The sequence below is a fragment of the Triticum dicoccoides genome, chromosome 1A (assembly GCF_002162155.2).
Source record: "Triticum dicoccoides isolate Atlit2015 ecotype Zavitan chromosome 1A, WEW_v2.0, whole genome shotgun sequence".
Classification (NCBI taxonomy): domain Eukaryota; kingdom Viridiplantae; phylum Streptophyta; class Magnoliopsida; order Poales; family Poaceae; genus Triticum; species Triticum dicoccoides.
In genome coordinates this window covers 500502197-500519251 of record NC_041380.1, presented here as the reverse complement: position 1 = coordinate 500519251, position 17055 = coordinate 500502197, and the positions used below count along the sequence as shown (strand labels likewise).

Here is a 17055-nt window from a genome sequence, read left to right as displayed (position 1 = left end):
AGGTTGGTGCGCAGAGCAAGTGAGTTGTGTGCTAGTCGCCATGTGAACATTTTGATCTTGCTTTGGCACGGCATCTTCCAAATTCGGCTCCAGTACGTGCTCTCGCAAGCGTCCAGCGACCCGTGCACATCTCCGCTCCTGCCTGCCTCCAGCTCATTTGTGATCTCATGCATTTTGACATGGAGTTTATACGCCTGTTTCACTGAATGCACGCCCTTCTCGTCGAAGTGACATGCAATGAAGTCCTGCATGCCGTCCCTCAGCGGGATCCCAAGGATCAAGCTTGCGTCTTGAGGGACGAAGATGTCCCTCACCAGGTCTTCATCCCATTGCCCAGTTAGCGGGTTTATGAGCTCATGTACCTTGTCTAGCAGGACCCCGTTCCTCAGTGTTTGTACTCGTCGCGACCAAGCTCTCGGCAGACAGGGATCCTCCCATATGTTAACTTGTTACCCATCACCAATGTGCCATATGTAACCTTGTTTGACCAGCTCCAATCCATGAAGTAAGCTCCTCCACGTGTAAGAGATGTCGTCCTTCGGTGCTGCGTTCAAGATATTGTCGTTCGGGTAGTACTTAGCCTTCAGCAGCTGTGTGCATAGGCTCTCTGGCCTTTGGATCAGACGCCATATCTGCCTTGACGGCATCGCAATGTTGAAGGAGTGGATATCTCTGAACCCTAGCCCTCCATGCGCCTTAGACTGTGTCGGTTTTGCCCAACCAATCCAATGGATCTTGGACTCATTATCCTGCTGACTCCACCAAAATTTTGCAATGAGTGAACTTATCTCCTCGCAAAGAGTCTTTGTGAGATAGAAGCATGACATGGCATATGTCGGGATGGCTTGCGCTACTGCTTTAACAAGCACTTCCTTCCCAACCTTGTCAAGGAGTCTCTCCTTCCAACCTTGCATACGTCGCCAAATGGCGTCTTTGATATAAGCAAAAACTTGTTTGCGCGATTTCCCCACATACACAGACAGCCCAAGGTATCTTTCGTTCCATGTTTCACATGAGATACCCGTATCTTGCTTCACAATTTCCTTCTGCTCTGCCCGGATATTGGCACTGAACATTATTGCACTCTTCTCTGTGTTAATGCATTGTCCAGAGCATTCCTCGTATAGGTCCAGAATTCTTCTGAGCTCACTGGCTTCATTCCTGTCTGCTTTGATCATTAGGACAGAGTCATCCGCGAAGAAGAGGTGGGTGATAGTTGGTGCCTCTTGGCACACTCGGACACCCGAGAGCCTCCCCTCTCTCTCGGCAGCATGCAGCAGTGCTGATAGCCCCTCGGCACAGATAACAAATAGGTACGGTGAGAGTGGATCCCCTTGCCGTAAGCCCCGGGTCAGTATAAATTGTGATCGAAACTTGGCATTTACTTGGATTCGCAATTTAGCTCGACCATGGCAGCATGTGCGTACATACTTGCATGCCATATACGGAGTACTATACAATTTTATAGTGGGCCAGGCACGTCCGCACATGCATAGCAGAGACCGCGTACGTGGACGGGAAAGTTGATGGAAAGCGAGGTGTAATGGTCAGCTGGCCACAAGGTAGCATTGACTCGTTCAAAGTTCAAACGCACACATGATCATTCAACCCCGAGTTCCAATTTATCATTCCAGCAGTCAACCTATCACGCTTGCGCGTGCCAGCCAGGCTGGGCGCTTGCTTTGCCTGTGTATAAATGGAGGGGGTCCGTCAGCCAGCCGACCCAACCCCCGTGAAGCATCATCCATCTTCTCTCCTTACGCCGCCTTGCACTGCATTCCAGCCTCCATCTCCAACCAACCCATGGCCGGCATGAAAACCATCGTTCTCCTTGCCGTGATCTCGGCCGCCGCCTTGGGCACCGCGTCAGCGGCGACCCACCGCGTGGGCGAGCCGGGCGGCGCGTGGGACCTCACCACCGATTACGGCAGCTGGGCGTCCTCCAGGGAGTTCCACCCGGGCGACGAGCTCATCTTCAGGCACCAGCCAGGGGCGCACAACGTGCTCGAGGTCAGCGAGGTCGACTACGACTCCTGCAACGCCACCAGCCCCATCACCACCTTGGGCTCCGGCTTTTTCACCTACGTCGCCCTTCCGGCCGTCGGCACCCGCTACTTCATCTGCGGTTTCCCTGGCCACTGCACCACCACCGGCACCGGCGGCATGAAGCTCAAGATCGACGTCGTGCCAGGTTCCCCCTCGTCGTCGCCCGCCCCGGCCATGCCGCCGCCCTCCTCCGCCGCGGCCTCTGCCGGGGCTACAATAGGATCTGGCCTTGTCGTCCTGCTGGCGGCCGGTCTCATGGCTTGAAATGCATGTATTCTTCATTAGCTGATGATGCCCGGTGCATTCAACCGATGTAAAGACTGTAGCCTGTAGGTTTCCCCCCTTCTAAAAAAACAAAAAAAAAAGTTGAGTTGCCGCAGCAGACACATACCAGCTTATACTATATTGTTAACTGGTTATTATTGTTGAATACATACAATTAATTTTTTTAGAGCGGGACTTCTAGCTAGTACTTGCGTTGCATTTTCAAATTGGCTGCTATCTCACCGAACCAAATGGACGCTTGTGGCTTTCTACCTTGCTAAGCATTGCTTGTGGGTGAGCAGCACAGCAGATCATTGTTTAAATCAAAGCTATACGTCTAACTTGGCACCAGTAGTAGTGACTGTATGTACTATAGTTTGACAACGAGCATGCCCTCTTCTCTAGAGATGATAATTCGCAATAAAGCATGAAAATGCGCAGATTGTCCATTTGCTACGTTTCCTCTAATGCATTTACTCCCTCCGGCCCAAAATAAGTGACTCAACTTTGTACTACTCAACTTTGTACTAACTTTGTACAAAGTTGAGTCACTTATTTTTGTACAAAGTTGAGTCACTTATTTTGGGACGGAGGGAGTACATCAGAAGGTGACAACTAATGGACAGCCATATAACTTGCCAATTTCTTTTCTCAAGTAATAATAGAGCGAATTAGGAACCTATACAACTACACAGCAGTAATGAAACAAAAAAACCTCTAAATGGCAGAGAAAGAATACATGGTTGTTCAAAACTTGAAGCCATCCAGTGTTGCCTCAGCAACAACCTACACCACAGTGGTGAACATGTACTGTAAAGGATGAGCTTGTAACTATCAATCCAATTGTATTTCTTGCAACTGTCCATGCCTCCCGTTCATATCATTTGTGATTATATGGACTCTGTCTTTCTTCAGCGACTCCGCCTTGTCGTTTCCTTTGGGTGATTCTACTGTCCATTCACCATCTGGTTTTTGTGTTTCTCCATGTTTCCCATCATCTATTTTCGGTTCTTCTTCCCTGTGATCATAAGCATCTGTAACCTTGGCATCTGTGCAGTCACTAGCATTGTTCTGTTTTCCCTGAAAAGAACAGATCTTGGCAGGTCAGTGCATAACCTGGTAAATGTCTCGGTACAACCTGAGTTGCAAGGAATGGAGGATTTCCTCCTTTTAACTAATTCGCATTGCTTCCATTTGAAAATATCACGGTGGTTCTGTGGTTCAGAACTTGAGATGATAGAATTGTATGCTGACATGTGTAGCTTTTATCTCAAATACAGGGAGTATCTCCATTGTTGAGTTGCAAACTAAAATAGTTTATTGGACAGGCAAGCTGGGCCATTTAAAGTTTAAGCTAGTCAAAACTGGCACGGCCATATATCAGGAACCTCATGTCAGTCTATTGGTCAGAATAAGTTACCTTGTTCTTATCCCGCCAACTCAGTGAAAATGGTCCAAGTAAGTTTATTCTTCTGGACTGAGGCTCCTGGAATGAATCATCTTGTGCAGATGCTCTACAGGGGAATAACAAGCCTATCAAACATCAACATTGGAACACTATGATAGGAAATTTAAGTAGTCTTCTTTTAAAACAGAAGTTAATTAACTCAGATTTATTATCATAGTAGTACACCTAGGGATGCAAGCAGCGGGCCAGAACAACTCGCATCATGTGTTCCAGTGGCTGGCTTAGTACAATTGCCTTTTGATGTCACTACTATAATTTACACTGTGAGAGCAGCTTAGCGGATGTTGCGGACACATCATCTGTGCATCCTTAAGTACACTGCTAATATGGTAGTGGGGAATCAAACTTCTACAACGGAGTTGCCAGAATTGCACATTAGGAGCCTTAAATAGTAGCACGAAAGATGTTCAGAACTTCAGATAGTATTAAAAATCAGATATGTAAATCAATATCGATGTTTTGCCAGGTATAAGCAGCAGACCGCTTGGTACTACAAACATTCGAAGATGCAAGGCTGAGATACCTTGGAGAAGGCAAAGGGGAAAGTGCTTTCTGCTGGCTAGATTGGTATTGCAGTGTGGCCTCCAACATTGTTTCTGCCATTACAGCTCTGTTCTCCATTTGGGCAAGCGATGCCATAGCTTCCTCATACTTCTCCTGCACACGTGTTGTCACCCTGATGAGTACTAAATGAGGAGTATAGCAAGCATAGAGCTGGCCTCATTGCATATCAATTCTGACAAATATTTACTGTGACTGGTAGCAAAATAATATGAGAAAGAGACTGGAGTTTGATTCTTTAATGCAAACATTGCTAGTTAAAACAATAAAATAACGGCATATAGTCTGAGAACACAAGATATGGTGTGTTGTGATATTCAACTATGTGCAAGTTAAATGTGTGACCTGGGCAATATCATTCCCATAATTACAAAGAAATTATGTATGCCTGAGCCATCATGCAATACAGTGATTCGACTCAGGATGTAGCAAATCTACTAGCTATGATTGTTTCCCCAACAGGCAAAGGTTTTGATCAGTTTTTTGTAACTGATCAAAACCTTTGCCTGTTGGGGAAACAATCATAGCTGGGAAGAATAGGGGAGCCTGCTCGAGATGCCCTTAGACATCTTTTGAGCGAATGTTGCAACTATTTTGAACAAGTGTATGTTTTTTTTGTTGATACATATGCCAAAATCTCTAATAACATGATTGTCCATATTATTTACCAGATGCTGATGCTACACACGTGCCTGGGATTTCAGTTAGTTGACTTAGTTCTGAACAAAACAAGCGATGCATAAGAAAACCAGAGATGATCTGCACACGCAATAGATGAAGTTGGCTAATTAACCTGCAGCACATTAGCAGCGTATCTCTGAGCAGCAGCATCCTGCTCTGCAGAGATGCGTGCTTCTTCTGCAAATTTCAGTTCTTGTTCCACACGCATCACCAGCTTCAATACGATTCCTTGTTAGTGAATATGTCATAGTAAAGACTAGATAGAGATACATTTGTGAAGCGATAACAAACTGTACCTGAAACATTGCTTGCTCCTGTTCCTGCTTGTCTGATAGGGCCTGCTTTAGTTCAGATAATTCGTGTTCCAATTGCTCAGCCTAAAACAGAAGAGTTGTTATTTGCAAGATTATTTTTTCAACCATACATCAGTCATCGAATGAACTATGATAGACTGGCAGAGACTATAATTTGGTGAATGGTCATTACAAAATTGAAGTGCCTATGCAATAGAAAGCTTGCAGAATTTCTATTTGGGTGAAATGGTTATTTAGCTGTGCATTTACTTCAGAAAATAGAAATACAAGCTAAACATACAAAACTATGAAAAGGCTATTTCTGTGGCATAGCTGCATAGGCAACAATACTGAGCTATAAAGTTTAATATTACTGTGTCATCTGATTATTGACATAATGGCAGGTATATCTAGCTATACCTTTGCACTTAATTGGCGTCTATTATCTTGCTTTACCATTTCCATCAATGCTGTCTCTAGCTCATCAGCTCTGAATAGCAGAAAAACAGAATAATTAAAAAGGAACACTTAGACTGAAGCATAGTGTGGTTAAGTTTCAACTAGTTATGATGCAAGATTTCTGGGATTTTCAAGTCATTGCAGAAAATTGGACCATCAAACAGCATAAGAAACCAGGAATATTTACTTGGAACAATTGTAACTATTTTAAAAGTGGAGTGATCATACAAAATTGTTCCTTCCAGCACACTAGAACAAACTACACCCATGAAATGTGGCAACTAGATCAGACATACCTATGAACGATTGTTAGCAACCCGTGACAAAAATCAATCATGAAAATGCAGAAAATGTACCTGAGAACAGCTGATCTTCTCTCCTCTAGCAATCGGCATAACTCAAACTTCAGCCAGGTGACCTGCAGTAATACAATTAACACAAATTAGTGTATTACAGCAACCACTTGAGTTGTTGAGCTACTACTAGGGGTAGAAATAAAAATAGAGGGATCACAAGTTGCAATGACTTGGATACAGTATTAATGATTGGACTATGATTGAGATGGCTACCTGGTCCTTCGGATCCGGCATCGAATCAATCTCAGAATTGACTGTCAGGGCACCATACATATCATCGATGTCTCCAGAATCACCCTCTGGGTTGACATCTCCGTCTGCAACATCACTCATTTGGTCTGCAGAATCATTTATTGACACCAGCGGTTCAGGCTCGCGTTTGAAATTATAGAGCTTTGATGCAAGTCCGCTCTCCTTGCAGACACCTAGACCTTTTGCCCTTTCTTCCATGGATAATATAACAGATGGTCGGTGTTTGTTCCTCAGATCTTGCAATCCTGTTTCATTTACAGACTGATATCCCATGCGAGCTGTCAGGACAAGCTGGCTGCTGTCAAAAGTAGACCCAGCTAAAGACTGCAAAAGGGTAACTGCGTCACCAGCATCTTTTGTAGTCACAAGTGCAGGGCCTGCAATTAAAGCAAGAAGTCAAACATCAGTCTCAATCCAATTCATGAGATGGACTTTTTTATGACATAATATCAAATCCCTTTTGGGGTTAGTACGACAAATCAAAACTGTGCTTTGTACCATAAAACTCCAGGAGTGCAAGGGCTGTCCGGAATAGCATCACACGATTCCCATCAAACAGAAGCACATCCCATACACGGAGGACTGAAATGTTCAAACAGAAAAGCAATATAAATTTGTATCGTTTTTTCAACATCAAAACAGAGCAAATGCATGAGACTTTTACACTGGACAAGCTCGTTGCTTACACAACAATAAAGAATAAATATAACTGATTATTAGAAACCAAAATATTATTGTTCCTATGTGACAGCCATTAAGATCAGAGAAACATGGTTATGGCCATCTTCACACTTTCTCGGGAGGGCGAGGGCCCGCTTCACCAACTTCTCCCGGACCTACTCCTTATGAAGATCACATGGATCTACGTTCCATCACATAGATGTTGTTATCAATAGAATCGTTACACCAGATTAGTGCTGTTCACATGTTCACTAAAAGTGATGTTGGTTTGGGCTTGCTCATGGGACATCAATGTGCTTCATTGAGGCAACCTCATATTGTTAGCTAAGGACTAAGGTAAACTACTAGAAAATGTACTTCTAGAAGCAGCAACTGTTGAAAAACATAGGGGAACACTAACCACTTTCCCACGGAAGTACATTGGTGAAAATGGATAGGAACCATGGTCCAGTAACCCATGCAACTTCAACACCGAGGTAGTCCAAGTGATTTGCTGCATTGAGAAGCATGTCAAGCCATGAAGTTTTGGGTTTTTTGCAGTTATTTACTAAATGAGTCCCATCGCACCAATAATGCATTATATTTGTAATAAGTTGCTAACCTAATTTCGGGAATTTCTCACGGACTAGCTCCTCTAAAACAAGCTGATCCACCTGAATGGATACCAAACATTAATTTTGCATAAGCAGTGATCAAACTTGGAATCAAGCACTGGCATATGCAAGCATTGAAAAAGATAGTAACTGCCAACATCACAGTACCTGGGACTCCATCATTTCTTCAGAAAAGTACCCATCAAAGTAGTCATCAATAATTCCTGCCAATGTCCTGTTATACCATAAAGAGATTTAATATACTATTTAAATGAGCTATTTTGAGATCATAGGGTTTGCAACACCAAACCCAGATAACAGTAGAACAAATTGTCATGGTGGGTGTACCAAAATGCGTTCTCTTCTGGCATCAATAGAAGTAAGAGACCAGCAAAGAAGTTCATTGCCTACAGTATTCAACAGAAAAATCGTTGCTATGAGAAAAGTTAAAAAATGTCCAGGCATAAAAAATTGTCTACGATCTCATAGTAACAGCAGAATATTGATCAAGCCTTCTATAGTCACGTGTATTATTTATTGGAACCATTTAGTAGTAGGTTTTGGGTCCAGTAGTAGGGTATCTGACTTTGAGTACAACAAGTTTACAGCAAATGTTGTTCAGAGAAACAAATAACATCCAGCAACATAGAGGAAATATGTGGGTGGCATTAATGGAGATACGCTTACCTGACAGTAACCAACTGTTGGATTGTGTCTAGCATAAGCCAGAAGCAAGCGTCTCAAGGCATTTCTTCCAACATCATCTAAAGCAGGATGACCTGGAAAAGTTCTGGGCAAGTCCTATAAGAGCCCAAATGTGTCAAATTGGCCTCTATTAGCATTCCCGATGCACATTTTTAACAAAAAGGACAATACTTTTCCATGGCAACATCTACCTTCTCTATTTGCCCTTTACACTTTTCTTCGGCAGAAAATGCTGACAATACTTCAGGTCTTTCATCAACTCCTTCTGAGGCCAAAGAATCTGAACAGCCGCCATCTTCTAATTCACCTTCAGAAGCAAGCAGACTACCATAATACCCTTCTACTCTGCGAGCTCCAACACCAACAAAAGCTTGCCACAGCTGTTATCACAAAAGCAATGGGCTACTGAATGAGCCGTGCAATAGATTAGCAAAATAAATAGAAAAGCTATAGGAAACAGGCTGCACCTCTCCTCTCAAAGCCATCGGCAGTCCACCATGGACAAGACACTCCAACTCTTCCTTCAAAGAATAAGTTTCTTCTTGATTGGTGTTGCCAATTTCAGCATTCACATCACCTGACTGCACTTCTTGGCTAGGGTCAACCTTATCTGCGTCATAGAACTCGTCATCTGAGTCCGCTGACACCTTGCTCTCTTCAACTGTCACAAGATGGGTGGATTCCTTTGACTGCAGCCTGCCAGCAGATAAATACTTCTTCTCAACACGCAGACCCATCACCTGCTCGATGTTGCCCAGGGATGACCGAATTGGCTCCCATGATCCAACCTTACGTGTCCCTTGTGCACTCCTCTCATGCAACAACTCAGAACTTCCATTCTCAGGATTCTCCTCAACTACAGGTTTGACTTTGTCCGCGGACAGTGCAACCTTCGCATCATGTCCAGACGACTCAGATCGCCTCTCAAGGAAGTTCTTCCATCTGTCGGATCTCTCCTCCTCCTCCTCCTGCAAGTACAACACCCATCAGTACCAGGCAATACATACATACAATAATTCAGGCATGCATATTATACCTTGTAGATGCCTGCGTACTCCTTGTAACGCTGCAAGTGTTGGGGGCGCACAGCGAAGCCATAGGCATCCCTGATTCAATCACACAACATCAGGAATGAAGTACTGGCACTATTTACAAAGAAATAATAAATACGCATAAATAATACTTAAAACTTGAAGGTTCTATACTTGTATCCTCTCCCAGATACACAGCGCCCAGACAAAAATTGCTAGAAAATAATCGTACTCGGTAAAATATGACCATGCCGCAACTCAATTGCACTTCCAAATGTTTTTACGAATCCTAAACTCGTTGCAACACTTCAATTGAACCCCAGATCTTATCGAAAGGCAAACACCACTGAATTCAGCGATTCACCCAAATGCCCCCAGCCAATCTACACGCAGCCCAAAATCCAGCCTCCGAAATGGGTATGGGATCCAGAGACACCCAACGCTCTGCGACTCGGTAAACACTGAAACGGTCGGTCCAGGCATTTACCCAATTTCGCACGGCATTACCCGCAAAACTAAACTAAGCAAATGACGCGCCGCAGCGAGATCCCCGGCGCAGGAAGCACGTGGAATCGAAGCCCGCGGAGCGGAAATCTCGCGACGGAACAAAGGGAGGAGCGAGACGCGGCGAGATCCTCGGCCACCTAACGCCCACGCACACGCCAAAATTCGGGCGAGGCAAACTCGCGCGCGGGCGTCGAAACCAAGCGGGACGCGCGCCCCGGAAGTCCCGAGGAGAGGCCTCCCGGACGGCGGGCGGGCGGAGGAGCGGGAGGGGCACGAACCGCTTGTGCTCGAAGGCGATGAACGGGAGGCTCTTGGGCTTCATCTCCTCCTCCGCCTAGCGCTGCGACGGCGTGAGACGGCGGCGGCGGCGGGGGGAGGGGGAGCGGAGCGGAGTGGGGCGGGAGTAACGCAGTGGTGGCGGTGGCGGTGGCGGTGGCTTTGATCTGGTCCCCCTCCTCTCCCCGGCCCGGTGTCTGCGCGGCGCGGAGCGGGCGGAAAGGGACGAGATGCAACGGGACTCGAGTGCGAAACGGGGGCGACGGGACTGGACTGCACTGGGGAATGACCGGCCTCGTGGGTGGCGCCGCGCCTTCTTTTTTCCGGGTTGGCACGGGGAAGCGGAGGTTGGTTTGTTCCGTTCCGTGAGACTTGTGTCCGCCGCGACCGCGACCGCGGGCGGGGGCCGAGATCCCGATCCTCTCCGTGCACGGGGGGAGCGGTGTCAGTGTCACGTCGTGTTGGCCGGCTCTCCAATCAGGTTCTGGTGCGCGGTGTGGTGGCGGGGTTGAATTCTTGATCTGATTCGACACCGCCGCGACCGCGTCTTTTTCTGAGGGGGATTGACGGTGGTCGACAGCGAGTAAACAGCCCCACCGACTATGGGCCTGTTTGGTGGGGATGGTGGATTTTTGGATGTGAGGTTTTGAATTACCCCGATTTTTGAAGTTTCAGGAAATTTTGAAAAAAAATAACCATGTATATAGTGGTGTATACTTCGATTCTGAAAATTTCGATGATGAAATACATTTTGATGTGGTCCACACAAAAAAAATCACAAACCTTTATAGTTAATTAGATATGTGCAGCGAACCAACATGTGGTTGGATGGTTAGAGGGACTGTGATATCTCCAGCCCACCAGAGTTCAAATCCTGGTGCTTGCATTTATTCCTGGATTTATTTCAGGATTTCCGGCGATGCGCATTCAGTGGGAGGAGATGTGTCTTTCGGAGGTGCTCATAGGGGCAGGGTGTGCGTGTGTGCGTTCATAGAAGTGAGTGTATGCGCGTGTATATGAGCGCTTGTGTCTGTACTGATGTTTAAAAAAAATAGGTATGTGCACGTGCGTTGCCACGGAGTCAAATATATTTTAATGCCTTTCGAAGCACTTTCATGTGTGAATCAAAGTCGTCTTCGCTCAAAACCCTCGGAGACCTACCTATAGTGACGTTAAAGTTTTCTGTTGTTGCCTAAACTAATAAAATAGGTATATGCGGTGATTGATCTGCTTTATTGGGTTTTTTTTAAAATGAATTTTTAATGATTTTTTGGGGTTAATAAAGAGAGTTCTCCTGCGGTGATTGGGTGGTACTTTCTCGTCGAAATTCTTCTGGTCGTTAATATGAGAAAAGCATTGTACATTATGAAGTTTGTTTGATGGGGGTATTATAGTAATTGCTCTGTCGTCCCTTTCATTTCACATGAACAACACATATTCGTCGTGTCCCCGATCCCATTTCATTCCAAGCCTCCAACCACTGTAATGGAGCTCCTCGCTTAGTCGCCTCCATGAAGCTTGACGGTGTAATGTACCTGGGCTGCCCGATTGGCCAAGAGGCCCGTCAATAGGCCAACCTCAGGGGCCAAGAAGTCTGGTAATAGACATGGGTTCTTTGTTCGATAGGAAGTTCGACTTCCGGATAAACACCATCTTGGAGTGCAAGCCAGGGTCCTCTCGACTGACTTGGAGGGGAGGTCGGTTCTTGTAAAGCCTACCTCTCCCCCCCTCCCCCTTTATAAGGCAAGGCTAGGGGGAGGTGAAGGGATATTTGATTCATAGTCGATACTACGATAGTCATTACCACATTTCATCTGTAACCCACTCACACGAGGCGTTTCCACCATCAGTCCGGTAAAACCTCTATGAGCGACCCCCTCTGGTACATCTGGTCACACTCCTGACATTGGCTATTTATAGTATAGTCAGTTGGAGACCAAACTCAAATTGGATCTCCAAGCCACCCCAACGAGTTCATGACAGAGGTCGAATTCTATAGATTGAGCTTGGCACTACATTGATTTGACTTCTTAATGCATCTTTTCTATTGGATATAAGTTTTTGTTGGGGGGGGGGGTATAAGGGTTGGATTCTACAATATTACAATACTAAATTTGGTTTTCTAGTTTATTTTAATCCAATTGTCAAATTAACCATTTTCATATTGACTTCTCAAAACATGTCCATAAATTACATTTTATTGTTGTTGTAGATACACAGAGATATCCAAGATATATCTCAAAATTAAGTTTTGTGCATGCATAGCCCAAGGTTTCACGGTATCTTACATGAGTTGGGGTATGTCATCTATACCCCATTTTGTAGATGGTGAAATAGGAAGGAAACACTACAATACTGACAAATGGCTCGAACACTACAATACCGACGGGAGGAGGAAAGCATGAGATCTTTTTATTCATGGAGAATGCGACTAATATAACACCACAATTCATTTCAGCTTAATTGAAATATGGACCCAAATATATGTCGTTCGGGCGCTAGGGAGGACCCACATCGAATGATTTGTACACCAAAGGGGGGGCTCCTAGTGATCATTTTCGATCGTTCGGTGGGTGGCAGGCCTGTCAGCGTTCTGGGGTCGTGGGTACCCAGACCTGCCTGCCTGTGGCCCAGCGCATGGCTTCATCGACGGCCCGATACAACCCTGTTGCAAGACCCCAAGGGCAAGACCCTCGCGAGGGCCCCTGGCCTCGCGAGGCGAATGACACCAAGACCTCCTGAGGGAGCAGCTTCCCGAGCCTGCCTCCGGAGGGGCGGAGATCTCTATGCAAGCCCCAGCCTCACGAGGCGCATGGTGACATAAGTCGTGATGACCAAGGCCAGGCGGGTGCCAGCGGGCGTAGTCCAGGACAATTTCCTCTTTTGTGTTAAGGAGGCAAGTTCCCAAGGGATCCCCCAAAAGTTTCCATTTCATTGCAACAAGACCAAGACCACGAGCTCGGCAGAACGGATGTCATCGCCGAGCCCACCACTGCGTCACGACCAGAAGCTTTGCAAGCGAAGACCACCTTTCGTCAGGATAAAATGTACTATTGCCCCCTTCAAAATTGACCAATGCGGTATTCCTTCCTGCCTAAGTTATGAGGGAAGAGAATCAGGGCCTATTATAAATATAGGCTAGTCTCCACCGTAGAGAGAGATCGAACCCATCGGATCTTGAGCCCTCCCAAGGCATCACACTTGTAGTAGTTCATCCTCATCCTCCTCACGAGGCAATCCAACCACCAAAGTAGAAGTAGGGTTTTACACCGCAAGGCGGCCCGAACCTGGGTAAATCTCTATGTTCATCTCTTTCCCCGCTCGCACGAACTCGACGACGCCAAGCCATAGGGTGATGAGCTTAAGGCAGCAGTTAGGTTAGATCTTCGCACACGTCCCAGAGTTCGAACCTTGTTTGGGTCTGCGGAGCCCCGATTCCGACAAGGCCCGGGTGACTTGATTGACCCAGAAAGGCCCAGTTAGTTGTTATAAAATGCTATGAACCCCCTGTAACACCTCGAGACCGATGTGCCAGGTGTCCTCCAGTTATTCGCCGGCGTTGCCATGTCATTTGCTTGCGTGTTGCTTTTCATCATGCCATCATGTGCATTGCATCATCATGTTTTCGAAACTTGCATCCGTCACGGCCTCCTCGTTCTCTCCGTTGTCCATTCTGAGCCCAATACACTTGCACACGCCCGCGGCACGTCCGAATATTATTTTTATAAGTGGCCGGATAATGTTCTTGGAATGGGATGAAAGTTGGCGTGTGGTGTTTTTATGTTATAGGTAGGCTGCTTGTCAATTTTCGTCGCATTCGGAGTTCGTTTGACGCCCCAACGGATAATATAGCGGCAGTATAGTCGGTCAAACCTCGGGCGTTTTCGGTCTCCGGAAACAGTCATCGGGCCTCTCCTCTTCTCTCTTCTCAGCCCTCTGCCTTCTGCACTAACTCTCACTGCCAGGCCCTACCTAACCTCTCTCGTCTGCCCGCGGACCTCCTCCCGCGCGCGTCCGAAATCTGTCCTGGACCTGACCCGGACAGTCGTTACCGCTGTGTCCGGATCATCCCCAAACATCTCTAACATATCTTCGGTTATTTGTTTGGTCCATCTAACCTATTTTATCTCGATCATCCAATTTTAATCGGATAATCCAAACTCCCCTCTTCTCTCTATATATACTCCACCTACATACCAAATATGGCTAAACCAAACCCTAGCCTAGCTCCTACCCCTACCCCACAGCCGCCGCCACTCTCTCCTCGCAATCCGCATGCGCCCAGTCCCCTGCTTCCACTTGGCTAGATCCACCAGCCAACCCCCACTCGATCTGGACCGTCAGATCTCAGATCCGACGGCCCAGAGAGCCTTCCGCAGCCCCGCAGTTCCACCCATCGCCCGCAGCCCCGAGCGCCTCCTCGCCTAGCATCTCACTGTCGCTGGAGACCGGCTACCTCCTGTGTTGGACGACCGGTGCCCGACCTCGGCGGAGCTCTACCGGAACCACCACCGCCAGGCCGCCCCCTGCCCTTCCCTTTTTCCTTTCTGTCTCCTTCTTGTCTCATGATCTCTCTTTCTCTCTTTCTCTGTACAGGAGCGCCATGGCACTGCCGCTTTGACCTCCGTCGACCGCTGCCGTCTCGTTCGACCACCTCCCTCTTCGACTCTGGATGTGCCCACGGATCCGGTCGTCTGCAGGCCATCTCCGACGCCGCCTCGCCGGAGTCCCGTCAGGAGCACCACGCCAGAGCCTGCAGGTTCTTCTCCGAGCTCCTGCCGCCCTCATTCCACGCGCCTCCGGCCGGATTGGACGCCCCAAGCCCGGATCCCGCCGTCCTGGACCACCTTGATTCGCCTTGGTCTACCGTCGCTGCCCATCGCGCCGTCCTTCTGCAAGTCCCGCTGCCGGTCAAGCCCCTGCATCAAGCTCTTCTTCCTCTGCAACGAGCAGAGCGCAGCCGCTCGCCCCGTTGACCGCGCCTCGCTCAAGACCGCGCTGGGCTGCCTTCCTTCGATCACCAGAGGCCCAGCCTGCCTCCCCTTCGCTAGCCCAGCCCAGCCGCAAGCCAGCGCCAGGCCTCCCTCCTCCCACCGAATGGGCCTTGGCCCATGGTGAGGCCAACCCCATTGCGCCCTCCTTTTTTTCTGTTCTTTTTTTTCCGCAGTTGGGTCAGATCTCAGATTCGGCCCATGTCCTTTTTTTTCCTGCCTCTGCGTTTTTAGTATTTTTCTAGAGACAGCAGAATTGCAGTAAAGCCCTCAAACTTCATGCATTTTATTACTCACAAACAGCGCATCATATTAAAACAAACTTAATACGAAAAATGCTTAGAATTTCATCTAGTTTAATAATATGCCACTTTCATCCATGTTTAAAATGTCTAAAATGATGTTTGTTTAAATTTGCTCATATAGCTTGCTAAAATGATTTAATTCGTAACTAATTAACCGTAGCTCGGTTTTAAATAATCTTTATATGTAAATGGGGTAGAAAAATGCCTAGTTTAACATGGTCTACTTGCTTTGCATGCTTAACGACTATAAAATTTGGTTTAGGGCAGAACAGTACCAAACCTAATATATGGATATGGGGTTTTACCGGAATTGTTGTTCGTTGTTTCCGGCCTCATTTAAACTTGCCTAGATAGGTAGTTTTGTTGTGCTTCACCCCTTGCCATGTTAATCAACATTTAACATTGTTGGGTACATAAACGAGATCAAACTAAATAACTTGAATGTGGTGTTCCGTCAATATGCAACCCGTTGCATATTGAGCTCCACTTAACTTGTAGTGTTGTTTGTGCACTTTGCCATGCCATGCTTCATTAAACCGGACATGCATCATAATTGTTTGTGCATCATGCCATGCTTATGTGGTGGTTGTTTACCATGATTGTTTGCTTATTTCCGGTGTGGCTTCTTCGGGTTGGTTCCGATAACGTCGCGTTTGTGAGGAACCGTTCGACTACGTCAGTTTGTCTTCTTCATGGACTCGTTCTTCTTCCTTGCGGGATTTCAGGCAAGATGATCATACCCTCGAAATCACTTCTATCTTTGCTTGCTAGTTGCTCGCTCTTTTGCTATGCCTATGTTGCGATACCTACCACTTGCTTATCATGCCTCCCATATTGTTGAACCAAGCCTCTAACCCACCTTGTCCTAGCAAACCGTTGTTTGGCTATGTTACCGCTTTGCTCAGCCCCTCTTATAGCGTTGTTAGTTGCAGGTGAAGATTGAAGTTTGTTCCTTGTTGGAACATGGAGATGTTGTTCCTTGTTGGAACATGTTTACTTGTTGGGATATCACAATATCTCTTATTTAATTAATGCATCTATATACTTGGTAAAGGGTGGAAGGCTCGGCCTTATGCCTGGTGTTTTGTTCCACTCTTGCCGCCCTAGTTTCCGTCATATCGGTGTTATGTTCCCGGATTTTGCGTTCCTTACACGGTTGGGTAATAATGAGAACCCCTTGACAGTTCGCCTTGAATAAACTCTTCCAGCAATGCCCAACATTGGTTTTACCATTCGCCACATAGCCTTTTCTTTCCCTTGGGTTCTGCAGACTCAAGGGTCATCATTATTTTAACCCCCCTGGGCCAGTGCTCCTCTGAGTGTTGGTCCAACCTGTCAGCTGCCGGTGGCCACCAGGGGCAACTCTGGGCTGGCCTACCCGTACCTTGGACAATCTGAGTGTGCCCTGAGAAAGAGATATGTGCAGCTCCTATCGGGATTTGTCGGCACATTCGGGCGGTGTTGCTGGATTTGTTTTACCATTGTCGAAATGTCTTGTAACCGGGATTCCGAGTCTGATCGGGTCTTCCCGCTAGAAGGAATATCCTTCGTTGACCGTGAGAGCTTGTTATGGGCTAAGTTGGGAC

General features: G+C 46.8%; 2 protein-coding genes across 2 annotated transcripts; one reads left to right on the top strand and one right to left on the bottom strand.

Moving 5' to 3' along the window:
- Positions 1 to 1733: 1733 nt before the first annotated feature.
- LOC119308307 (mavicyanin-like) lies at positions 1734 to 2497 on the top strand. Its single transcript, XM_037584441.1, has one exon. It carries the CDS (start codon positions 1804 to 1806, stop codon positions 2308 to 2310), a length of 507 nt encoding a protein of 168 aa, XP_037440338.1. The 5' UTR covers positions 1734 to 1803; the 3' UTR covers positions 2311 to 2497.
- Positions 2498 to 2914: 417 nt separating this feature from the next.
- LOC119282944 (rab GTPase-activating protein 1-like) lies at positions 2915 to 10456 on the bottom strand. The gene is made up of 18 exons (XM_037562908.1): positions 10176 to 10456; positions 9396 to 9465; positions 8827 to 9327; positions 8551 to 8739; positions 8342 to 8455; positions 8003 to 8061; positions 7823 to 7889; positions 7663 to 7714; positions 7462 to 7554; positions 6879 to 6962; positions 6342 to 6757; positions 6129 to 6190; positions 5734 to 5803; positions 5317 to 5397; positions 5133 to 5234; positions 4302 to 4435; positions 3731 to 3824; positions 2915 to 3390 (listed from the first exon to the last, which is right to left on the bottom strand). Exons 1-18 carry the CDS (start codon positions 10217 to 10219, stop codon positions 3145 to 3147), a joined length of 2478 nt encoding a protein of 825 aa, XP_037418805.1. The 5' UTR covers positions 10220 to 10456; the 3' UTR covers positions 2915 to 3144.
- Positions 10457 to 17055: the final 6599 nt, after the last annotated feature.